General features: G+C 36.3%; 1 protein-coding gene across 2 annotated transcripts in view; it reads left to right on the forward strand.

Moving 5' to 3' along the window:
* TTC29 (tetratricopeptide repeat domain 29) overlaps positions 1-27190 on the forward strand; it is a 117217-nt gene that overhangs the window by 41942 nt on the left and 48085 nt on the right. For both annotated transcript variants that reach the window (XM_015623585.2, XM_033513846.1), the window contains 4 exons: positions 2458-2670; positions 5248-5333; positions 20666-20757; positions 26578-26701. In XM_015623585.2, the coding sequence (XP_015479071.1) occupies positions 2458-2670; positions 5248-5333; positions 20666-20757; positions 26578-26701 (515 nt within the window). The remainder of the gene's footprint in view (positions 1-2457; positions 2671-5247; positions 5334-20665; positions 20758-26577; positions 26702-27190) is intronic.

A 27190-nucleotide genomic window follows, 5' to 3' on the forward strand; every position in this document is an offset into this window, starting at 1 on the left:
GTCTGATAGAAACTTTCACAAGGGGATTCTGCACGAGAGGGAGCTGGGGTAAGAATCACCACACCTACAGTTCCAACAACCTGAAAATAGTCCTTAAGATTGCAAGTTTTATTTACCTAAACAATGTGTCCTGTTAGGTGATCATGTTAACAGTGTCAGGAGAAACTCAGATACTGTTCAGCTGCGTGGTGATACCACTTGTTTGTTTGCTGCTTCCCATTCTTACTAAAAGGTTTTGAGTAACGCATGAATCAAATTCTATTAAAGAATCCATTACATATGTAGTGTATCCCAATGACTCAATTGTATTATAATACCCTTTCAAAATAACAAACTATTTATTAATGAACTTGGGGGAGAATTCCAAGGAAGAGTCTGTATGTGCTTATGAGAAACCAAGTGAACAAAATGCTGGCCTAGAGATTAACATTAGATTTTAACTCAACTTTCAATCATTTGTCACAAAGCCCAACATGTGCCTCTTCAATATCTTAAATCTGCCTTTAGCAACTTGGGTAACTGGAATTCTGTTGACTTCTGCGTTGACTGTGCCCTAGGAAGTTAGCTGAACAGGATAGACAAAGACTCAGATTGGAAGCCTCTTGAGGTTTTCATCTAACTTGAGCAAATATACATCTCTATTTTTTGTTACATCTACTATCAGGGAACAGCTTGTAACTGGTTGTTGTAATTTGCCTTTGTCTTTCTATGTGTGCAGTCTGATGTCAAGCATGTGATGTTTTGGAAAGAATGTATAGAACTTTTCCTGTTTTCCCAGTGTTTTGGGCCATCTCTCCAATACCTGTCCCTAGCTGGAATGGAAATGAATAAAGCCTGCTGTCTCCCCTTTCACCTGGCACTGCACTCTTCAGCACCTATTGTCTCCTCTGGTATTCCTACACGAATTGTAGGCTGTAGAACCATAAAATTATTTGTCTATGGCACTCATTTAATTCATTGCATCTTTGAAAGAGGAGTTTCTTGTGCTTGTCGGTTTTAGCTGAACTTGTTTTAATCATCAGAGAAACTTAATATGAAAATAAATTCAATTCTAATAAAGATGAGTTATGTTTTATATTGCAGAGTTGAAAGCATGGTTATAAAGGGGTAACATATGCAAAAGACAAATCTAAATTGAGTTAATAAGAGAAATCTGTCATAGCTGTTCTGCAGCCTCTAGGTTGGCTGGAGGCCTGGGAAGAAAACCTCATTTTCTCTAGGAATGCTTGAAAAAGATCATTCTCCAAGCTTTTCTCCCTTCCTTTCCAATAACTGGGAAACAACTTTTCTCCTCCCTGGTTCTTTTTGCATCTTGAATTCAATACTGTAAAAAAAGACTGCAAAGCAGCAATAGTTCCTTGTAAATCACATCTCAGAAGAGGTGTAAGCTACAAACATCTAAATTAACATACTTTGTGGTTTGTTTCAGCTGTTAATATCAATACAGTTGATATACTGATGATCTAAGGGACAAGATTCCTCCATCATACACACACAAACTTATGAAGGCAGGGTCACATTCACCATTCTCCCTGCTAAAGAAAAGTCTTTGCTAAACAAGATATTGTGACCAGAATGCTTTCTTTAAAATTATTTTTAATTTAGTCATCTTCCCAGCAATACCCATTATGTATGAAAAAAAGCTTATCTGTTCTTTCCAAGACCTTTGAATTTTCAGTGTCCAGCAGGTATGGAAATCTATATTGAATTTTATGCACAGAGGTAAATCCAGCTGAAGATAGAGGAAAAACTACTTGAATGTGAAAATGAATTGAATTCTATCTTCAAAGTTTCCTTTGCCTTAAAGATGTTTGAGTAACTTGCATTTGAAGACCTTGGAGTATATTACTTCAGGCTCAATAATTAATCTATCAATGGTTAATGCTCTTGCAGTAAATTTACTAGATAAACTCATCAAAGTTGGCCTTGCAATAACTGTTGAATAAATGCTTTGCATGATAATTCTTTTTCTCATTGATTTAATTTGTTTGAATTAAGATTTTTGGGTTTTCCACACAGTTTTGGTACCTTTATGATCTACACTTCAAATCTTTCAGCACAGGTTTTCTTTATGGAAAAAGAAACTTGAGGAATGGTCTCCATTGTGATTGTTTATGCATAGATGTGATTTTGGTATATGAGAGCCACAATGGCTTTATGAATCTAGAATAAATTTATTTTTTAGAATATCCTGACTTTACATGCCTGGAATCACACCCCTTCAACATTAGGAATATACAAAAGAAAGCTAATTAAAAATGTGGTAAATTTAAATTAGAGCGTTACTGTGAAATTTGACCATATTTTCCAGCAATCTGTGAGTTACGTGTTGGAATCTTGAAAAATCTGTGGAATGTTTATCTACAACTTACTTTTAATGATAAAATTATTATAGACTATGAACTTCAACAATTTTTGTTGATTGCACTGATTTTAATTATGAATGACGTTTTTCAGGTCATGTCACGAAGGCTGCTGAGCATTTTGAAGCGTTTTATCAGCTAACAGAGGGCTCATCATGGAAGGACGAGACAGGCCGCACTTATGCTTCACTGGCATGTCAGCATCTCTGGAGAATTTATACATTGCTAGCAGACAAAATGCTGGAAAATAAAGATCACCAAGAGGCCATCAAAACACTAATAAAAGCTTTAAGGATGGCAAAAGAAGGTAGGTGGTAAATAATGCTTTCTCATACCTTCATTTGATGTGCAGGCCATGATTTTCCCGCGAGTAAAGTAGAAAGTGTCAACAATTTGACTGGATGATTATTTCCTATGAAACTCAAAGACAAATGCAATCAATACACTTGCAGATCTCACTAAAGGAGAAATGCCTTCTTGCTGACAACAAAGAAACTTTTAGGTTCCTCTCCAAAAAACCTGACAACATTGTGGGAACAATAATGTCAAACTGTGAACCCATAATCAGAAAGTGAGGTCACTGATGGAAGGGTGGGGTGATTTTGATTGGCTAGTCATTGTTTGGCAGTTTTTGACTGATATTATCTGCTGGAAAAGTTACCTTTTCGCTCTACATAATTACTTAATTCTTGAAAAAAAACATGTTTTTGTCATAAGCAAACAAAATTTTCTATCTTAATATACATAAATACTTTTAAACCTAAAGTAAGAAATTACAGAATCGCAGAACAGCAGAGGTAGGAAGAGAAAGCTCTGGAAATCATAAGGGTATCCTGAGCAGGCAGTTCAGAACTACATCCAGTCAGGTTTTGATATTTCCACAGTGGAGCCTCCATAACCACTCTGGAAAAGATTTACCACTGTTACCCTCACAATGAAGAAGGTTTTTGTTTAAATACATATTAATTCAATATTTATCAGTAGATCCATTAGGTTTTTTTAATTTAATAATGTATGCCAAACCTTTAGTCTGTGACCCAGTCTTTGATTAGTAGTTGGAATAGATAAACTGTCAAAAATGGCTAAAAATGAAAATATTTTCCAAATTTTAAAATGAGTTCTGTGATCAGTTACATTATAACTGTATAGGTCATAATACAAGCTGGCAGTGTTTTCTATAGCTGTTGTCTATAATATATGCTTAAATTACAGCTACAGTTAAACTCCTCTTCTTAATATTATCTGTAGTAAGTAGAAGGACTGGTGATGAGATTCCCTATGGATGCCTTCTTATTACTAGTGAAAACTGCTGGATATTAAGTGATTGTCAAAATGGATCTGATGTCTTTCCAAAACTTATTTTGATCAAGTAGATACTCTGGTTACCTTATTTCAAATTTCAAATCAATCACTTTCACAGCTTCCTGAAGCAAATATCACATATCACTATGCAGAGTGTATGTGCTAAATTTAAGCTTTAGGAACTTCTTTCTGAGGATTTCTTCACTCCTCATTCCAGACCCATACTGGCTAGTGGATGTTACCTGTAATATCCATTCTGCCTTTCTGGACCATCTGTATTTATGTATTTTAGGAATTAGGATTAGATATTACCCTCTTCAGACTGCCAAGTCCTCTTAAGCAAGGAAGGAAGTTCTTTATGTCCCTAGGAACTTTTAACTTACTATTCTTCTGTGAAACTGTATTTCTGTATCCTTTTCTCTTATTATGCCTTTTAAGGGGTATTGAATATTTGAAAAGACCATCAGGTTTTTGAGTTACAGGCTTTTAATAGTGGTAAGTAACCTATTAAGTGCTATAGATAGAGCACTGCTATGGTCTCATCAATTATTATCATTCAGAGAGTTTCAGAACTAGGTATAGGCTTCTGTGTGTTTGGACAGAAAGAGTCTACAACTGTAAGCAGACAATCTCCCTTTTCATTGTAACTATATATATTTATGCATTTTACAAAATACCTTGATATGCATGTATTCTTCGGGTTGATTTTTCATCATTTATTGTGTTGGAGAAGATGGATATTGAGCAAGAGAAAAACTGGATTTTTGACTATTTTTAATGTAATTTCATCTACAGAGTTTTATATGGCTGCTCATATTCCAGAGGGAAATTTTTGAATATAGTGTGATACTTTAAGAACTACATAATTTTTTTTCTATTAATTTTGGTATGAAATAGATTGTTTTCTCTTGAGGGAGCCATGCAAAAGGACCAGCAGTGTTTCTTAGACCAGTATAAGTGAAATAAAACCTGGCATGGAAAGGTGGGATGTGCCTTAGCCATACCCCAGAATTTTCTATAAGAACTACTTGCAAGTGTAAGTTACCCATTTTTTAGCTATTTTACACTACAGTAGCTAGTAAAACAGAGAGGGGAATAAGATGAAACTCATCAACTGGTGGTTCTCTCTTGTTGTTTCACTAAGATTCACCTTAGCAAAAGGTGTAGGTCAAGATATATTTTGTGTCTGTATAGTAAGGTTTATTACCTATCTGTAGCCACTTTTCTATTATATTGAGTATATAGAGAGAGACTACTATAATTTTCTAATTTGTGAAGACACTAGACCCGTGATTAAACAATTCATGACAAAGAACATTACACATGTTAATTTGATTGTACTTTATTACTGGAAGATATTTTCTCTGATTTTGCTGAACTTCCTTGGTGAACTCCATAGCCTCTATTTTCAATTACCGCTGTATGTTTTTAGAAAGAGATATGTGGTGGGGGTAAGGAAAGGGAAAAATTTACTGCAGTATTTTAACATCTCTGTGTTATTTAAGAACCTGCAAGGTCTGTCTGTACCAATTTCATTTTTTTCAGATCATGCTGGTAACTCTACTTTTAACCCTTCCTGTAGGAGGTGATATAAAGATGCATGGAGAAGCAGCCTATTGCTTAAGTCTAGCATATCATTTTTCTGGAGAACATGAGACAGCATTAGCAGTAAGTTTGTTCTTTGCTTTAGCTTTCACAATGCCTTCCTCTCCCTCCTCAGCATGCTTGGCATTTGCAGAATGGAAAAAACTTGGAGAGACTTGGCTCATGAGCCTTTCATAACTTTATCTAGTTCTGTAGGCAGGGATCCATGTGGCTCAAGCGTCTGTGGTTCCAGTAAATTCCAGAACTGATGGAGTCCAGGTTTCCATGCTTGGATCTGTAGAAATAATATAAATTGACAGTTTGGGTTATATGTGATTAGCCTTCCTTTTCCTGTATATATGCAAATTTCAAACCGTCTCTATTTAGTCAGGTTTTTCTATAAAACACCAGTTTTGCAAATTAGTCTGGTACAGTGTATTTGTGAGCAACAATGAAAAATACATCAGTTCACACACTGAGATTGTTAGAACATCAGTAATTTAGAAGAAATATGAATTGCTTTTGAAAAGCTGTAATGCTGATGCAATTCCTGCTGTGGAGACTTGAGTTCAAACTCAGCTTCTGATGTTTCCCTTGAGCCTTAATAATTCTAAGACAGTGAGAGCTCTGCATGTGGAATTCTAGTCTAGAAGGAGGGTTTCCCTGCCTCCTCATAGGTCAGTGTGAAAGATAAGCAGCAACTTGATTCTTTTGTGCCAGTCATCAGTCACAGTCCTCCATGATCCTCTTAAAAATGTTCTGTAGAAAATAAATTTGAATATTTTGTTCATGATTATTGCAATTAATCAGGTGGATAAGTACTCTTTCTGTTTGTTCTTGTAACTTCAGAATGTCTCGGTATTCTATTAATGAACTTGTTTTATAGCAGTCATTCATTGTGTTGTGATGTTTTTTGTTTTGTTTGTTTTTCTCAGAAGCAGACCAAAAGAAATCCCTGAACAAATTCAGCATGTGTATCAATATTACTTGCTTGGCTCTTGCAGTAGGAGGTGTTTTAGATTTCTGTCTGATTTAATTTTTGTTGCACTTTTTTTAGAAGTTATTGACCACCTTTAGACATTATTCTTCAATGCTGAAAGTTCTATCTTCTGCATAAATCAGTTGAATGCTGGAAAGGGGGAGCCTGTTCTCAGTGAATTCCAGTTAAACCTGTAGCTGAATGTAAAAATATTTCAAAACTAAAAAGCTACGTATAATTTTATAAGATTGTATTTAATAGTTGCAACAGCAGCAAGAATATTTGATCTCTTACAAGAAAACAGGATGATAGATTAGACTAGAATTTTTTGTACTTGTTTACCAGCAATTGTTTTTTGCCTGACAAATATGCTAGCTTTCTTACCTGAGCAACTTTTCTCAGACTCTCAGAAAGTTAACTTTTTGTTTCACACATACTGTGTGAATTCTGAAGAACAGCAAGCAAATGTGCTAAATAAAAAATCCTGCATTTTAATCTCTCCAGAATAAATAAAGGATCAAACTTGAAAGTGTAAAAAATATTATTTGTCCTGGCATTGTTTCCTCAGAATAAATTCTAACTACGTTTTATAGCTATTCCTTTCCCTTCATTGTTCCTCCATGTCTCCTGTCAAAAAGTTACAGCAATCATTTGGAAGTTGCATTTCATTTTGTTGCATGCACAATTCTTTTTTTAAGGAAGCTTCTGAAACTCTATTTTTTTTAATGTACTATTGCTCATTTTAAATATATAATCAATAGGTAGTACCTAATGTTTTAGTCTTACCAAAATACCTGGCAGTTAAGGAAAGCAATGTAAAAGGGGAGGGTCTTGGTAGTACAAAAACAAGTTATACATCATGTTAAGAATATAAAATGTTATTTTAACAGTAATGGAACTACAAACACTTTTCAGTGGTAATAATACAGTGACATTTTCTAATATAATGGCATTACCAATAATATTACATGAAAAGCTTTTTAAGTACTTTTGTTCAAAAAATACACTGTGTTCTATAGGATGAAGAAAAAAGGGTACAGTTTTAGCTCCTTTTGTCATTTGCAGTGATCAGTATAGACAGCAGTAAAATATCAGTGGTTGACAGTACTGTTGAGCAGAAGTTGTCTTCAGTCTCCAGTTGGAAATCATTGCCTAAAATTTCCCCTTCTGCTCTCAGTTTAATGGTCTCTGTATCCAAGGGGAGCTCAGATGCTTACAGAGATGAAATCATTGCCTCCTGTTCCCAGGGGCCCACTGGTTATCATTACCCATAACATGCAGACAATACTGCTAGGAGCCAGTTTGCCTCATGGTAATATGTAGTTCATCACCAGCTTCTGTAGCATGCTAAAGAGGTCTTGCCACACAGCTTGGGACTATTCGGATGTAGACTCTGGGGTCTCAGCAGTTATTTCCCTGCTTTGCATCAGTTTTCATCTTCTTTATCCCTTTGTGCCGTGGTCCACCTCAGGCAGTCTCCTTCTAGGGGAATCTGAAAGGAGCAGCTGTTACAGGCACCATTTCCTCCAATTGTTGCCACTTGGTTCCTTTTGCTCTTTAGCCTCCCTCCCCCAACATGCACACACAGGATCATGCATATGAACTTGTTTCTCTTTCATTCATGTCTTCTAGCAGGGCAGAGAAGCATATGTTCAAAATAGTCATTATCTGATGCCGTAATTAAAGACTGAAATTATTAAGTTGCAGCCTATAAAAAAATGCAGTCACTTTGTATCAAATGGGCTGGTTTTGTTAGAGAAGGTTTTTTATTTGCTAGGGACTTAGTGTTTAACATTATTTGATTTGGTGTATAATCTGTATAAATTAGTTTAATTTGATTTGATATATATGATTGATTTCAGTGGAGCTACTCAGATGTAAAAATATAAATGTGTGCAAGTTTAAAAGCCCAAGAACTAATTACCTTCAATAGCAGATATGTTCATAATATTTTTCATATTTCCTGGTTTATAATCAAGCCTAATGGTTTTTCCACAAAATATTAATAGCTCACATTATATAGATTGCATCTTAAACATTATAGATTTTGTCATCGAGGGTTCTCCATCTAGGCTAATTATAAAATAAAAGTTACTGTTTACTTATTTTTTCCTCAGACTCATTATACAAGCAAAGTTTTAAGTGAAACATTTCTGTGTCATTAGAAATCTTGCATAAGGTATTATAATCTAATGCTTGATGGGGGCATTTTTGTGTTTTTTTCTTAGACTGAGCTTTCAAGAATTCTTTGAAGTGCAGGTATCATGGGTTTTTTCTCTTCCAATTAGAGTTGCGTCCCAAATCACTACAAAAAATCCAGTCCTTGTTCCTCATCTAAGTGTTAGGGGTTTTTCCAAGTGTTCCTTTATTTTGGATATTGAATTCTTTGCTTCAGGTATGTTACACATTTAAATAATAGAGGCAGTGTTCATGAGTACTGAGACTCGTGCCAAGCTAAATGTGATAATTTATGACATAATGCTATCTTCATGAATTGTCAGAATTACAATACACAAGCCACAGGCATAAAATTATCAAGAAAATTTATGAACTTGCGAAGATATCTTCACATTCAAAATGACCCTGTTAAAGCAATCAGAGGTGATTAATGGCCATAAACTTAATTTCTGTAGAAGTCTGTGTCAAAACAACTGGGAATTTTGTCTTCTCTCATGCAGCTGGGGAGAGTATGAGTGGGGTGCAGATATTCTGAATTTGGTATGTACAGTATATTTTATCTGATTATATCTATTATATCTCATTATATGGATTATGCCCATCTGGATGGATGGATTTGGTAGGATCTTAGCAAGTAAAAGAAAAAATGCAGAGTGAATGTTATTCTCTTTTCTCCCAAATACTGAGTAAGGTTGTTGAGAAGAATGAGTGTGTGAAGTTAGAAGGCTGCACTTCAAGTCAGTGGTGTCTGAGTAGACCACCGAGTTTGCATTTAAGCTTTCCTTATTGTTACCACCAAAAAAAACCCTCTTGAATGGGGATTCACAATACACATCCAAAGATACTCTTTAAAGGAAATTATTTCAAACCTCCTCATTTTAAATCAGCCATACTGTCCTTTATTCATCTCTAAGTGATATTTAGCCATTAGTAATGAAATGTAACATTTTCAGCTTAGCAAATGACATCATGTGCTTGGAAAAACATCTTAGCATACCATCAATGATAAGAAGTCTCATCATTGCTAGAGCCTCCACTTCCATTGACACAACCTTTAAACTGTATTTTTATAGGAATTTAGTGGTTTTCATATCTGAGGAATAAAACCCCAAAACTTTGAGCCTTTGTAGAAGAATTCATCTTAACACTGACAATAGATTGTGTACAGAGAAAGGAGTGGCCCAGTTTTGAAACTGATTATATTTCATGTTCCTGAAGGGTCCCACTGCTGCTAGACACTGATGAAGATGATACAAACAAAATTATGTGAGAATTAATATTGCAAGTGAACTTTGTCCTGACAAAATATACTGACTCTAATGCTGAGGGAATTAAGAAATGAAAAATTGTGTTGACAATACTAAAGAAGACCTAGAACCTCAGGAAAGAGATACATGTCTGATCATTCAACTAATTTTTTTGTTGTTAATTTAGCATTTAATCGTTAAAGTGAAGGACAGTTCTAACTTTTTTTTTGGACATGAAAGCTAACAGTCTCTTAGTGAAGGAAGGATTTCTTCTGTTGATCTAAAGTTAATAAGATTTTTCCTATTGTAACCAGTTTCTTGAAAACCTGGGGTGAAAAGGGTTCTGATTATGTCTGGGATGCAGCAATGCTACTTTCCTTCAATACTTTTCCATACACTAAACAGTTTTGCACCTTGATGTTAATGGAGTCCACTACACTTGCCTTGAAACATGGTGTCATTTTCCTTTTCAGTCTGTGGTTCAGATTGCATTTTGCTTGGTTAATGGCAGCACAAAAACTCCCTTCAGTAATGTGGATTTTTTTCAAGATAAATGTGCCACAAGAACATCCTCTGTAATAAAACACTCTTAAATGCAGTCCTGCTGCAGAATTACAGTAGTGTAGTTACACAAAAACTGTAGAACGTGAGAAAAAAAATACTAAGTACATAAAAAATCTATTACCTGATTATAAGAAAAATCACAATTCCATGTTTACCCACAGCAACAATGAAAATAAATGTTCTAGCAACTTGTTGATATTTGCCCTATTTTGGAAAACCGCTCAGACTATTCACTGAGTCTTCACAGAAGTATGGTGAACATCATTTATTTCTATCTTTAGCACACTTTTATAGGGTCTGACAGGGTCCGTGGGCTTAGCAAGCTACTGTTGGTTAATACATATTGTTTTACATTCTTTCCCCAGAACACAATGCCATTGTTTTTCTTTATTCTCGCTGTACAAGGAGAGTTTCAAGAACACTGCCTTTAATATTGTCACCTGGATTAAAAGCTGGGTTGTGCAGCCCAGCTTTTACTAAAATATCATGTTTTTACTCTGTTAAAATGTTTCTCTACAACCCTATTCTTTAAGAGTCTCATGCCCCATAAGAATGGCTACCAAAACATCATGAATGGCTGGATTTCCATCTTATCCATTACAGTTTTCAATTTACTCATTCATACATCCCAAAAGAGTAGGACTACTGCAGTAAGTTGAAAGTTTGCGTGCACAATCCATTAGATAAATCTATAGCACCTTTTCAGAATGTTAGAATTATCTGACCACTGGTGTTCTCAAGAATCTGAATACAGGTTGGTGACTAAGAGTTTAAAACCTCAATTTTGAGGGCTGTGCCTGGAGGACATTGTTTTCTTTGTTTCTACGTCTGAAACAGTATGAAAGTTTCTTCATTTATATCCATTTACAAGATTATTTACATATATTTATGTATATTTACAAGATTCCATAGCCTTGCTTAAAATATATACTAAACATCCTGCATTTAGAAGTTCTGCTATTTAACATATCAAATATGGTTTGCCAAACTTCAAAATCTATTTTTAGTAATAGTTTTACTCAAAAATGATAAATTGTAACATTTTATTTATTGTTTTACTATTGCTACACACACGTGCAGGCAGTTAAACACACAGACACACTTCCTGTATTAGTATCTAAAAGAACTGGAGGGGAGTGCAGTGCAGCACTAGTAAAAGTATATTTACATCATAAGAGATATTCTAAGATCAAGAGAATTCTTTGTATAGCTCTGAATTATTTCCAAGAAATTTTTCCTAACTGTTATGTTTGAACTCAAAAGAGGCAAACTGCCCTTATTGGGGGTTTGCTCAGCTCTAATATCTTGAAAAATTGAGAACAAAGCCATAAAGATTCCTTAACCTGCTCTGCTAGGGAATAAAGATATCTTTACATCTGGTTTTCCCAAGGCATGGAGGGCAGAGCACTTGGCAATCATGGAGCCTCAGCTCAGGTCTCGCTTTTTTGGTGCTGCTGCTGGGATGGAGCAGCCTCTGCGTGGTCTCTGCTGGTGTGGCCAGTGCAGGTGGCTCTTCCCTGTGCATTCCCAGGCAGGTTGGCAGCCAGACAGGGGACACAGCTAGACAGGGTCTACTGTCTACTAATCTGGGAAAAAAGGTTAGTTTGTCCTGACTGAGGTTTCTGAAACTCCACTAACTGTCTTCTGTCAGATACAGGATGTGATTTAGGCATTTTCTCTGGACTCTATTGAAACTTTTTTTAGAGTACCTAATAAAATTTGCTTCTTTTTTAACTCCCCCACTCTTTTTCTTCTCTTAAACACCTGCCAATGTAAAGTTTCCCCTCATTTCATCCTATTTAATTTCTATTGGATTTCTATCTTAGGTGTGCTGTACATAATTGAGGGAAAGGGATAGCTACAGCATGTCTATGTCCATAGTTTATGTTATCTGATAACAATAACATACAAGATCTTAGGAACTGCCAGCCCATTAGTGCACTTCCATTAGTGAAACTGCACATTCTATACCCAGGGATGTAGCAAATGGCTGAGGAACTGCAAGAGAAATTTTCTAATTCTGTTAGATAATCTACTTACAGAAGTCAGACTCTTAATGTGTCATGAGAAAGGAAACATTTGTACCCACACTGTACAAATTCAGAAATTTCAGTACTTAAGCACAAATATAGTCATAATCTTGGAGGTTTTGTTTTCCATTGTACAGTTAATTCTAATGAACAGATTATAAAAAAAAATTCTGTAAAGTAAGGCTTTTAAAATTAGATTGGTTTCTCATTGGTACAGTTCAAGCTACAGCAATTCACTTATTAAATGTATGTTTAAATTTCAGTTCAGTTATTCTCAATGACTTTGGGGTGACAAGTCATATATTCAGGTATTAGCAAATGCTTAACAACTTTGCTTGATCAGAATCATTGATGGCTAAATTGGAGAAAAGGTCTTGATTCAGGCATTAGATCTTGAGGAATTTAAAATTTATCCTTTGATAGATAAATAACCTGAGAAGTTAAAACACTGAGGCGTGCCTGTGTAAAACTGAGAGCTTGGTGCCTCCTTGCTAGAAGCAATTTGTTTTGCTGTTTTGCTTTCAGCTTATGTATTATTTCAGAGCTGATCAAAAGAATTGGTAGCAAAGTGTGAAATAAATTGTACTTCTAAAGAAATCGATTTCACATTCCTTGGTGCTTTAAATGATTTTAGTAATATTAATATTTAAAATATTTCTGTCTGAAATCTTTTTATGACTGCATATACCAGTAAAGGTCCCTATTTCATTCAGCTGTTTTTCATACTAGTATATTACACAGTAAACATTGTAGAAATACTGTCTTTTTGCACTGAAATGGATACAAAAAATCTCAAGTGTCTTTTTGCACCTAAATGACTCAAGTTTTATTCAGTCAATAAGAATAGTCTATTAATCCTTTTTCTGTGTTACATGGGTTAGAACTTGAAGAATATAAGGTTCTCAGCTGAATGAGATGCCTTCCTTAACTTCTAGATTGGTTTGCAGAAAAGTAACTACATTATCTAATTTAAATTGGCTTTATACTTTCCTAGTTTCTCTCAGCAGTTTTTACCATTGTTATGCAAATTTAAACTTTGCTTGCTTGCTTGCTTGCTCTTAGCTAGGAAAACTTTGCGTAGTTAAAAATATCTGTTCAAAATATTAATTAGTAAGCATGAAGCAGAATATTTATAGGTGCTTTGTCTAAGAAATAATGGACATTTAAGCATGCAGATATATGTATTATGATACTATTGTCTTAGCAGGCTAGAGTGATCTGACAGCCAGGTACATTCATGTAGAATGTACACATCAATCTAATAAAAGCAGTTCAAACATCTGGATCACAGTGCTGCTGTACAAAAACATTTCTTAACAATTTGCATTATTGCACTTACCCCAGTTTCCAGTCCTGTCCACCCTTTTCTCCTTGTTTCTTTCCCCGGCTCTGCCTTTGTCTTTTATGTACTTGCAGAATCTCATTTTTCCTTTACAAGTCACCTCCATCTGCTTATGTGTCAGAGTGGCCCTGGTGCCACACATCACATAGAGGAATTCTCAAGATGAAGGGCTGTATTCACATCACTACTTCTGTCTCAGCACTGTTTCGTGCTTGTCACTGCTCGGCACTCAGCGCCACACTGCCTTGTTTTGTCAATAACCATTTATTTGTTGCTGGAATAGTAGCAACCATTACATCTGACCTCCCTGTTTCATCAATTATGAATAGATTATTGGATGTGAACATCTGCAAAAGCTTGCTGTTGAACTTACCTCCTGGCTGGGATTAGATAAAGTATTAAACTGTTGTTTATTGTCAGGCCAAAACTCTACTGGGAAGCCAGGGAATTCCAGGACTAGCAGACTCCCATCAGCAAGCACCAAAATTGTTTAGTATTGCCACCGTTTCCCATAAGATCGTAGCCATTTATTATTTACACTTATTACTAGTTGTTATAACATACTTGATAAAAGCTCTTGGCAGGCACAGTGTTTCCAGCTATTGTCACATCTGTCAGGATGGAAAGGATACATAAACTGGTTTTTCCTCTTATGTTGCTGTTAAAGGGTAACAGATGAAGCTTCTTCACTCCAGACGGTTAAGCCATGCTTCATTTTGAAGAAATATGTCAGCAATGGCTGGCTTGGAAAACATTACATTCCTGTCCTAAATATAGATTGCAGTAACCTTTACTAGGGCAATGTCTTTTGCAGTGGAAATTTCAAACTGCACAGTAACAGTAAATGAAAATACTTGGATTTGATGTTTGCATAGTTTTTTGCTCTGAAGGACCTGGATGACATTTTAAAAACTTTTCAAATATGAATGAATAATAAAACCCTTTATGATGTATAGGAAATAAGAAAATCATTACTTCATTCCTGCAAAGTTTTTGTGTAAAGAATCAGAATTAACATAATTATTGGTGGCACAGAAGGCCAGAATTATGGACAGTAAGGCAGAAACAAAAATTAAAGTTTATTCAATCATCTGTACATTTCATCTCTTTAAGCTTTCTGTGCAGCAAAATGAAGCATACAGGATGAACTGCTGACCTTGTAGACACCAATAGAAGTTTGAAATTACTCTGGGGAAAGGAACTTTTTCAATTAGTTACTTATATTTACATATCATCCATTCGGAATCAAAGCAAGATGTACATGTCCTGAGTATTATGTGAAGCAGACAAGATGATACAAGCAAAGAGCCTTAGGTCTGATCTTGATAGACTGTGAAGGAATGAGTGAAATGTTTGTCTTCCTTCCCTTAATCCTTCAAGCAGATGCACACACAAGTAACCTGAAGCATGTGTTGCTGAGTGTTTGTAGAGCATGAGGGTAAATACTGCACTTGATAGCCCAGTAGATCAGTGGAGGAGGAGTGTCAACTGGATTAGTTACCCACAGGGAGAACGGAGCCAAGCAGCACCTCAGTGATAGCCATATCACTGGGTCCTAGCTCCAGAAAGTCTTCAACAAGAGTGTTCCCCTTTGACCTTTGACTTGGACAGACTTCTACTTCCCTCCCCTCTCCCTGATCCCCTTGCTCCGAGATGTATGCTTATGCTATGCATTATCCAAGTAAAGTCCCTGGAATAGGAGTTCTGGAACAGACCAGACCAATTCCAGCCAAATTCTTTCTGTCTCTGTAAGAAGATTGACAACATTTGTGGATTTCTGGTAATTTATCCAAAACTACAGCCAGTGTAAGTGCATGTGGCTAAGGGCAAGGAGTTAACATTCACATGACTGAGTTGGTGAATTTTAGCTGTGAGTAAAGAGGGAAAAGTAACAGTTCAGTCAAATCAGAGAGTGCTGCCTCTTTCCTGGATGTGGCACCCAGTTTCTGTACCCCTGAACTGCGAGCATGCAGATGGAATATGTGCAGCTTCTACCCTGGATGCTCGCTATGCCTGAGCACATTTAGCACTGAGCAAGGTGTGGCCTGCCATTCAGTTGATACTGATGTGTAATATTCCTGGGATCAATGAGCTCGGCTCATTATGATCAATACATTTCATCAGCAATACAATTTTCTTTTGCTGTCCTACCTCTCCCATGCTGTGCTTTGGCAAAAAGGATTATATCTGGGTTTGTATTGTGAAACTTTTCTTTAATCTTATTCGGCATGGCCACAGGTGTGTAACCACTCAAATTATGGTAATAAAGACTGCCCATTTTGTAATTTTTAAATAAGCATTTCTGGGGCAGCTACTGGTCAGAGTTCATTGAATTGCAGTGTGCCTATGCATGCAATTCTATTGTCTCTTATTTTCACTGGACTGTATCAAAATTATTATTTGGCAACTTTCAGAACTATGTGATTTTTTCTGAAAGTATTTAAGAGGTACAAGGTGGTATGAGTCCTGTAGTCTCACTTGACTGCATGGTCTGTCTACCAACACCTATTGTTAGCTTCAGAAAAATACTGTCAGATGCTGCTAGCCAGGCTGGGCCTTAGCCTGCCACTGCAGTGCCTGTCAGGAATCATTAGCTACTGATCTCTTTGACTAATGGTCCAGTTGATTGTCTGATTCATGTTCAAGATCTGTAAATGAGGCAGAAGCATCTTTCCTGCTCACCAGCTGTGAAATGGCTAAACACAGCTAGATTCGCAGAAATCAAAACAAATGTATTTCCAACAAAGTTTGGCAGCAATATCAAATCTAAAGTTGAGAGCAGAACTATGTTTTTGTGTTTTTTAAAGTTACAGTATTATAAATCAATGTTATCTCATCATGTGCATGTGAGAGAAATGTATTTTACCAAAACTGTGAAATGCTGGTAGGAGCATTAATCTTATGTTGAGTTGGATAGATGTTCTTTATTCAACATAAATTCATACTTTCAATATTTGCTCTTTTGTCCATTATCCCCAGATGTATCAGTGTTCCACAGCCTCTGTGCTTTTGTCTGAGTCCTGCATATGCTAATGGGGTGTGCATGCATGTTTTTGTGCACATAAAAAAGAATTACAGGTATGAAAACAATGAAAAATAAAGGGTGGGATTTTGGATGAAGGGATTTCTTGGGGGAGGAGCTCCTGTATCTCTTTTATATTAATGGAATAAGGCCTGGAGGCTCAGCCTGGCATAATGCCAAGATAACTGAAGTAAATCTCTGCCTGAGAGCTCACGAATATTTTTCTTGGAAAAGGAGCTAAACATGAAATTTACCACTAGCTAGAGAATTAGTGTGAATTAGTTACCACAAACAGGCTCTAGTTTGTGGATTTAAGCAGAGCTTAATACTTTATTTTTACACTGTAATTGTGGACACAACAGACTTACAAAGACACAGAACGAGAGTTGATTTTGTGAATGGATGCTTGCACAGGAGCTATCCTGTGATCTGTTATGTGGGAGTTGAAATCCACCTTCAACTTCTACCTTCCTATCCTGCATGAAGAAGAAAAAGTGCTTGAAACCCACTGTATTAGACATTGACTTTCATGTTATTTGGGTTTTTTAAGCTACTTTTTCCACAGACCCACAGAAGTAAAACTTTTGAGATAGTCAGGATGCTTGGTCATATTGATCCAAAAACTAATCTGTGACCAGAATCAGTGTGGTTTTTATAATTGCTATATTGTTAAACTTAGGTTACATTTTTTATATAGTGTAGTATATATAGTGTATATATATATATATGTATATATAGTAGAAAGAACTGTACATTAATCTGTTCAACCTCATATACAACTAGTTGCTAGGAGTATCAAAATGTCTTTGAAACAATATGGAAATTTTATAATTTTAGAATGGAGTCTAGTATGATCAAGATAAATCTATTTTAACAGCTTCCTTCCTCAGAACTCTTTTTACAAAAAATTTTTTTTAGAATTTTTAATTCTAAAAAAACTAACAAACAAAACAAAATATAAAGGAAAAATAGACGTTTTACCCCTTCAATAAGTAAATCTCTGGAAACTTTGTCTAGCTTTTGAGGAGGAAATTTAGCTTAATGTGTGTAATACCCAAACTGGTTTTAGTATACATTACCAGTATAGATTCTTGCATAGTCCCATTCAATATCTATTTACATATTGTTATATATTTTTATTAATAAATAAATGAACAAATAATTTTAAAGAAAATTACCAAGATGACATTTTCAAGCACTGTATTTGCTATAGAATACTGCAGCAGAAGCATCTTACATTAATATGAAGGTTTTTCTTTTGTTGTCTGAATTTTTCCCATGCAGTAAAATTGCACATTTGTGTAGGAGTTTTCAGCATTAATTAATCCACCTCTTCCTTGGATGTAATTTTCCCCTGCACAGAATGGCACATATATATATATATATATATATATATATAAAAAATGCTATTTTCTGGTTATTCTTCTGTCTAAAGGCAAACTTTCATTGGGAACCTATAAATTCCATTAGATCCAAATAATGACTGGCAGAGCCCTGCCAAGACAATACCCTCTGGCCACTCTAGCCACATGCATGTCTTCTTCTATGTGGTATCCACAGCAAGCCGGTTACATGGATTGGTTGTTCCTATCCCATAAAAATAATCAGGAAAGTTTTCATGCCCATTTGCTGGTTTTAGGCTTTTTACAGATTCTGGCAGGCATCACTGTGCTGGTTCCAGTTGATTTTCCAGCATGTAAATTTTATATTTTTTTTGTTTTGATTGAAAAAAAATAAAAAGTGCTGTAATTTCAAGAGACTTAGGGTGAAATCCTATAATGCTTATGTGTTTAACTGTCACTTCAACCTGTTTGATCTGTTCCTCTTTTTCTATCCTGAAGTGTTTCTATCCTGAGGGTTGAAGGTTGGGCATACATCACAGAAGAGAACCCTCTTCACTTCTTTCACATAAATGGATACTGGGCAGCTGTGGCATCCAGGGGCATTACACAGCTCCTTTCCATCAAGCTGCTGTGTCCCTTTCTGTGTCCCTATGTGTTACCTGAAGCGGGAGGAGTCATTTGAAATACAAACAAAGAGTATATTTTCTATGGTAATTTATCAAGATTTCCTCCCTTTCATGAAGATGATTCAATTTATGTCATTTCCTCATTATTTAGAATGAAGTACAATAGAATGATTTGTATAGAATAGTGGTAACCTGAGACCAAAATGAGCATTTTTAATCAGTATGAATGAGTGGCTTTATTTATTTACTTCTGTCTTTCTCACAGCTGTTGCAGCGATGCAAGGAAACAACTTTTTACTTCAGCTGTGCTGTGTATGATTTTTCCTTGGGTTTAGCTGTACTTTTCAGGCTTTTTGATATCTTTAATAGAAAAAAATATACAGTAGCCAAATCCTTAAGTTCCTAAGTAACCTTCCTGCACCACATAGTAATGACTGCAGGCCCTATGTCCAAGTTTAATATTGTAGAGGCCAGTTTAAAGTAGGAATGATTTCAGTCCAGCAGATAACATTTGTGACACCTCCTGATACTCTGATAGCAAGTTTTCTAATATGGGCACGATTATTACAACAAATGCTGCAGTCCCCTGAGTTAAATGCAATACCAAGAATTATTTCTTGGACACCTGTGTGTTTCTGATCATCCTGGATCATTAGAAGGATGTACTGCAGGCACTAACAACATCATGTATGTATTCAGTTTAGGGAGAGTTCTGAACTGATGTGACAACTTCCTAACTGGAGTGCCTTTGTACTCTTTCTGTCACACTTAATGCATTGATAACTCAATTGGCAGTGACCTGCAAGGATAGGATGCAACATTAGAACACTACTGATAAGAAAGTACTTGAGGGATGATAAATAGGGCAGTGCACATTAATCAATGCTACTTCTGGTGCACACAGAGCTTGTGCAGCTAAAGAATAAGACCCATGTCCAGGGATGCTGCTGCATGTAGTAAAACCCCAAAAACTAGGAAATCTGAGTGGTGGAAACAGTAATGGAAATGGTGACACTCACAGCATTAGCACACACAGGTTGTCTTCTCCTGAGCCATGCACTTTGCCAGTGACAGGGGATGCGCTCTTAGTGGAAAATGCCCAGTCTTTTCCCTCAGTATCATTGGGCATCATGGGGCATGCAGGATACTGTCATATGTCTCTGGGCATCTCCCATCCCCCTTCAGAGCTGGTAAATGACATTCACTACTCCTTTCTTGGAAATGTGCAAAAAGGATTTCCATAGAGAGTCTTTGGAGATTTCCTGTTTTCTCATGTGTGTAATAGATTGGGTCAAGCAACAAAGAGGAGGGATGAAAGAATAAGATTTAATTTTATATGCACTCTCCTGTCATCGCCATTGAAAAAAAAAAAAAGGATGAAAAGATAAATTCTGCAATACAGGTGATGTCAGTGTTAAATTAAGATCATATATTTTTATGCAGCAGCTTTAAGCCTTCAGTTATGGAGGGGTTGATAATAATAGAGTAGATTCCAAGCTAATGTTAATAAACTTCTTGTGAGTGAATAATTAATTAGAAAAATAGCAGCGCTATCTACAGTATTTTAAGACAACATAGATTAAATGTATAACCTGTAATTGATTCAGTTTTGGGGCATCTGAATTGTACTAAGATAACTTGTGACAGATTAAAGAAAGAAAACTAATACTGAGTTGTATGTCAGCATATCATTCTAAAACAGTATGAATGCAAAGGACACCATCTTAAGTTACTGATTTTCAGAAACTCAATAAAAGCACAGGCTCTTAAAATCCTTTAAACAATGGATAATAAAATTTATACTGCAAATCAGTAAAAAAACCTGGTTTTTTGCAAATTGCCAAAATACAGAGACATAATTGCAAGTTGTGTCTTTTTGATTTGTAATTACATAATAGTTTCAAACAACTATAAATAATGATCAAAACTCTAGTCCCATTATGGCTAAGTAGAGAACAGCTGTAGAAGTGGGAAAGCTTTAATTTTGTGTTCTGTGTGGACAGAGAGATTGGGAGGGGAAGAAAAAGTGGGAATTCCTACTATTCCTAAAACACTATTTACTGTTTTTATCTTCCTGTTTCGCAGGTTTTGAACACCTCTGTAGAAATCTTCACAACCCTTTGTGATTCTGCTGGCCTGGGCAGAGCATATGCAGCTGTAGCCCAGATCCTGGCAAGGTAGGTTAACACATCCTTGTCTGACTGTCAGTGCAGATTCACTCAGCTGTGAAAGACTTAAATTGTTAAGAGGTCTGTCGCTTCCCATTACTGACTGCTTAAATTTTAAGCAGTGCCCTTCTTGCAGTAAGTGACCCTTTCATGGAAAGTTATTTTAAACTGTTACACATTTTTTAAAATGTATAGTTCTAGTTTTTCTTTGCCTGTAAACCTATCCTTTTTCTTCCACTTTTTGAAGGCTTTTTAAGTGTTGGGTTTTTTTTTTTTTGGTTTGTGGGGGGACCTTACCTTACTGGAAAATAGAAATGCAGACCTATTTTCCAGGTTAAGAAAGAGAGGAAACCTGGAAGAATGTAGCAAACTTCAGTAGGTGTCTCAGTGTAATATTTTCTGAACTGTAAGTTTCCATTTATTGCACTCACTTCTGTTTTGTGCATGTGTAACTAGGTACAGATTTGTTGCAAATACGATGCTTATGTTCAATATTTTTGTTTCAGTATCTGTCATTAAAATCTTCCTCCAGGTGAATTAGTTCAGGTACAAATTTTGACATAAAATATGAATGAAATATAATAATGAAATTACCATATGAGATAGGGAAAAAAATATTAAAGTGAAGGTTGTAGCTTATTCTTGATTTATCCTATGTTTGAAGACCTCAGTGCATATGATGCATGATGGACCTTGGCAATATGGAGAGGGACTTGTCACCAGGTTTATTTCAGCATGCAGAGCAAATTCTCCTCTTTGAGTCAGATCCCTTATTTCTTGGCCTTATCCAAGCACACACGGATCAGCCACAACCCCAGTACTCTTCAGCTCTCTGATGCATAATTCATGTCTACATGTATTCTGAGCATCCTAAATAAGAACATGAGGAAAGATATTCAAAAAGACACAGAACACACTAAGAGTACCAGATCCAAGTTTTAAAACTCTCTTAAAGCCTAACCAAGAAAGATTAAGTAGAAAAACACCAGCTGTTACAATGAGTGGCTTTGCAATGAGTACAAAGTTTTCTGAGCTCTCAGTAGCATTCCTGAGCTCCTTGTATTCTCAAAAAGTAGCAGTCTGGGTAGAGGCTGGGTTAAGATAGTCAAGAGAACATCCCTGGTAAACTATGTATATTAATTTCCTTTCTGTGATTTAGGCATTCTGGAATGAGGGCACATGCATTTATTTACTCAAGAAGTTGCAGATTTTGAGACCTTTCTGAAGTCAGTTTGTTAAACCTTTCATCTGAAAGACCATGCCAGTGCAATTATTTTCTTAAAAGCAGACCAAAAGACAGAGTGGCTAGTGATTTTCTTCTGCATCAAAGCTGTATTCCACACCTTCTGTGAACATTCTATAGCTGTCCATGAATGGACGGCCCCACTGCTTTCCAGTTGTTGCAATTTGGAAGAGAAGGAAAACAGTAGATGAGGAGCAGTGGGAGCAGATACTAAGAGTGGTAAGACTCCTCAGTTTAGTATTTAAGGCCTTCTTCTAGAAGAGGAATATTCTGATTCATTGACGTGAAGGAGGAGTTTAATCCCATGTGTAGGATCAGGGATTTAATCTGTTGAAGAGCAGATTAGAGAATACATTGGGTCTTCCTGGTGAAGACCCAGCCAAAAACCCTTTCTTTTGAAAATGGCTGTTGACTACAACAGATAAAACCCATCTGCTAGTTTTGCCATGAAAGCATTTACCAAATTAAACACCTTACATATGTACCTGCTTTGAAGAGCTTTGGGTACGTGATACGGATTTACTCTTCAACCCTGTAAAGCATCATGATGGTTCTCAGCTGTCACTGTTGGACACGAAATGATTCACACGGACACAGCTCTTGGTGTGGTGAAAGAAGAGACATTTATTTGTTCTTTCAGGTTATTTACAGGTTTTCAATTATGACCAGGGATTGGATAGTCAGGTTAACACCTTCCCTACTTCACTGGCTGTGAGAGATGTCTATCAAAAAGCATATCTTTAATGGAATGTATAAACACCTATGTTTATAGTTACTTTCTTGGGGAAATGGCTAGAAATTATGAAAATAGTATTGAAATGCCTGATTTTTAGGGCGACACTCAGCAACTTCCAGTTGTTTGAGAAACTTATATAGGGAAAAGTCTGGGCACCTATGAATCATGCATGAATCAAAATAGTTTGGGTTGGAAGGGATCTTTACAGGTCAGCTAATCCACACCCCCCTGCAGTGAGTAGGGACATCTTCAACCAGACCAAGTTGCTCAAAGTCCCATCCTGGCTGGCCTTGAACATATTCAGGGAGAGGGCACCAACCACCTCTCTGGGCAACCTGTTCCAGTTTAGCCACAGTTGTTGTAAAACATTTCTTCCTATATCTAATCTAAATCGACCCTCCTTCAGTTTAGAACCCTTGCCCCTTGTCCTGTTGCAGCAAGCCCTGCTCAACAATTTGTCCCCATCTTTATGATAAGCTCACTTTAGATACTGTAAGTTCTCCCTGGTGACTTCTGCAGGCTGAAAAAACCTCAGCTCTCTCAGCTGTCTTCATAGGAGAGGTGCTCCAGCCCTCTGAGAATCCTGGTGGCCTCCTCTGCACCCAATCCAACAGGTCCATATCCATCCTGTGGTGAGGATGCCAGAGCTGGACACAGAACATTTTGGATAAATGCACCAATAATCACTGCTGGTGACAGAATCCCCATATTCAGCTTGTTCGGTTTGCCTTTACTTGTATTGTTACCTGGTCTGGGCTAGATTTGTGTAAATTATTCTAAGTTTGATGGGTAAGATCTTCACAAGAAGATTACTGTTTCCCAAAAATAATGCATTACAACCATAATGTCTGTGAGAATTTGCACTTATTTCCTTGTGATAGATTGGAGAAAGTGCCCGAGTCCTCCTGAATGGCTCAGAACCTGTCTATGGCTTTGGAATATTTTGTGAAATCTTTGCTGCAGATGTTTCCAGAGACCATGGGAAACTGAAAATCTTTGTCATGTACATTTAGTCATGTCATTTTCCAGGGGAAAGGATCTGACATAATAGCATCATGTTCTTGACTTATTCTGCCAGTGTCCACCATGGTAATGACTTCTTGTGGACACATGATTTATACATCCAATTCCATCACATGAGCAATCCTATAAAAGGTGCATATTTTCATAAAAGTCTAATAGGGGTAAAAATCTCATAGGGCATTTTAGCATGAAACTGGAAAATGAGTTGCTGTAGATGTGTAATCTCTTCTGCTGAAGTCATCATAACTGTTCTGTGGGATCATGAATGACTACATCTTTAGGAAATTGCATTTTATGCATTTAGGAAGGTGATGTCTAAGGAGATAGAAAGTATATGGCTGTATAAAATAACATGTAGATTTTTGAAGGAACTATAAAATATTAGCCCTTTGAGTAGAAAAGACCTGTTTATCATGTTATCAGGTCTTGTGCAGAATAAAGTGTTTCAATAATCCTTCTAGCATACTTTAAATATCTCAAGCTGTAGTGCTTTTAAAAATACTTCCTTTGAAAAATTGTTAACCTGTACCAACTGATTGCTACCTGGCATAAGTGAAGTTCTAACAGTGAGAAATATCTTTCTGATATGTAGCAAATTGGTTCCTGTTTTCCTCAAAGAGGTTATATAGGCTAGCAATTTTCATATTTTCTATATGTGGAGCAGAAGTTTTGATGTGAAAAATAAAAAATGGCCAAAAATGCATCAAAACATTTCTATTAATTCATGAAATTAAGAAAACCTTTTTACATTTTCTCCTGTCACTGATTCCATTTGCTTTATTACTTTCAGCCTCTAGCCCACAAACTTGGTGGCACAATCAAAAAACCCCTTAGTGGCTGTTTCATCTCTGCTCTATTTGATTTCTCCACTCTGAGTAAATGATTAAGTTTTCATGCATTGGTTCAACCAAAATCTATGTTCACTCAACCACATCCTTTATTGATTACTTCTACTGCAAACAGTAGGCCAAGTGTGATATACATAATTGGACAGTTGTCAGGGGATGTGGGTGTTAACAGTCCTGTTTTCCCAATTGGAAAGTGGAATCACCTTGATACACAAATATTCTGCACTGTTTCATTCTCATTCCTTGGACCAAGGAGTCCTTTTCCTCAGAATATATGTTTTTAACTCTCAAAGGTCTGGTTGAATGGATTTAATGATTATACCATATAATATGCTCTTCAAGTTGCACCTGTGCACTGCATATAGAAAACTAGAAAAATTGGAATTAATATTTGTCTAACACTTTAACCTTGTCTTTTAACTTATATAAATCATATGCTGTGTTTCTGTAGGGAAACATTTGATTTTTTTTCTTTGGAAAAAATAAACAGGTTAAAAAAATATGTGTTTCTAATTTTAAAATTTAGCAGCCTTTTGACGTTTGGTAAATGTTTACAGTCTGATATGTTTCATATTCTCATGGTAATAAAATACTTAAATCAGGAAAGTTTAGTAAATCCAAGTCTGCTAATTGACCACTAAGCTTTACAGTAACATATACTTGAACATTTCAAGAATGTTAGTTTGCAGTGATTTAGCATCCTTTTGTAGGAATTTTGCCCTCTCAGTCACATACAGATAATCACTGCAATATTGTAAATTTGCAGCTAAGCTTTGCTGTGTTTCCTCTTTCGTGGCAGGCTGTTATAATTACTCCAATAGCATAAAAAAGGGAAATTCAGAGTTCTGCCAGATTTTTTTTGAAAGCGCACATCCCTAATATAGTTTATAATAAAAACTGTATTGCAAATAAATGCTAGGCCATCATTTTCTGCAGGAATATAACTTGAAGGTGGTTTAAGATGGTGAGAAAATAGATCACAATTCTTTATCACTTACAGAAACTCCTATTTATGTGAATTTCTTAATTAAGTCTGGATTTTGTGTCTTGCTTGGTGCATTGACATTTAGCATGTTACACTCCTACATTAGTGACTCAAGTTCATGGCTGATATTGAGGTCAGCTGGAGTAACACTCCAGCCTTAAAGGGAGAAAGGGCACCGTGCCTTATTCACAAGCAAGCTCAGATGTCTGTCTTATATCTTGCAATCACACTGCTGAGGTCTTATATTGTTAATATGACTGGCTTTATTAAAAAAAAAATAAAAAAATAAGGAAATCTGCAAATGTTATTGTCAAGGTACATTAGCCAATTTTCAAGTTAGATGCAACTGTGACCTCAGGTTGCTCTGAACTCACTGGGATTTGGGGGTGGCACCTGCAATCCACAGTTTATAGGTTTGCCTGTGTGACCCTGGCCACCTTTGATCCACCCAGCCACAGGGCAGTATTGTGTTACAGGGAAAGGCTGTCACCCCAGAATTAAGATACAATACTTTTATGGAGCTGCTACTTGCACCACCAGCTTCTAGAGCAGCTCTGAATGACAGAAGACCTTACTGAAAAAAACACCTTCATACCTCCTTCCCCTATTTTGTCAGGATGTGAGGTCCAGCTGAATTGAAGATATTATCAGCAGCTTAGTATGGAAAAAAAAAAATAAAAAATAATGGAAGGTCTAAAAACCCTGTTATATCAGTCACCTGTTTTCATTCTTGGCCTTAAAATATGGCACAATATTCTGAAAGAATGTTTTGTTCTATTTTGCTGAAAGGATCCAGCTTTGCCCTCAGACATTCTGTTTGGAAGTAGTTTTATTGAGTTCAGCACAGGTAGCGCTGGAGGCCATTTGGAAATAAAACCCAGTCATGGATGAGTCATCACAAAGTAAAGTTGCTTCAGAACAAGGGGGCAGATCTTCAGCATTTGAAGAAGCTATCTGAGTAAATATTTCATTTTGTCCCTGTCCTTTGCTTCAGTCAGGGAAAATCAAATGAGGCTGTGAAGTACTTGGGAGAATTTATGAAGAATGCTGAGAGCGCTAATCTAAGCCAAAGCCTGGTGGATGCAAATGTCCTACTTGGAAAAGTTCACAATGAAAGAGTAAGTACTGTTTGTAGTAATGATCTCAAACTTGATTTACTTCTTGGTAAAATCTGGTTTTGTTTATGAGATGATGCAGGAGGATTTGCTCCAGGTGTTGCATCTTGCAGGAATTACCCAAGGAGAAGTCACTGTGTGATTAAATGAAATGTGCCTTAATTTTCTGGGAAAGGTGAAAGTTTCACATCATATTTAACATACAGGGTATTGTTCTAAAATAGATGAATATAAAACTCCAAATTCAGATCAGGACAAACTTTACATGTTGTGAAAAATCTGCATCCAAATCACCATTGGGGCCATATATGGCCATAAAGAGTCATCGGTTAATGCAAATGAAATTTTATTGCAGTATACATGAATGCATACTGCACTGCATACCAATGAGCTGTTTATAATCTTAGCTACATTTTTTCTCTACATCCTCTCAGCCAAATTTGTGAAATAGGTTCTCGCAGCAAGTAGTTTGTCAAAGGTCTGTTAGCAGTG

Source organism: Parus major, chromosome 4, assembly GCF_001522545.3.
Source record: "Parus major isolate Abel chromosome 4, Parus_major1.1, whole genome shotgun sequence".
NCBI classification, from domain to species: Eukaryota; Metazoa; Chordata; class Aves; order Passeriformes; family Paridae; genus Parus; species Parus major.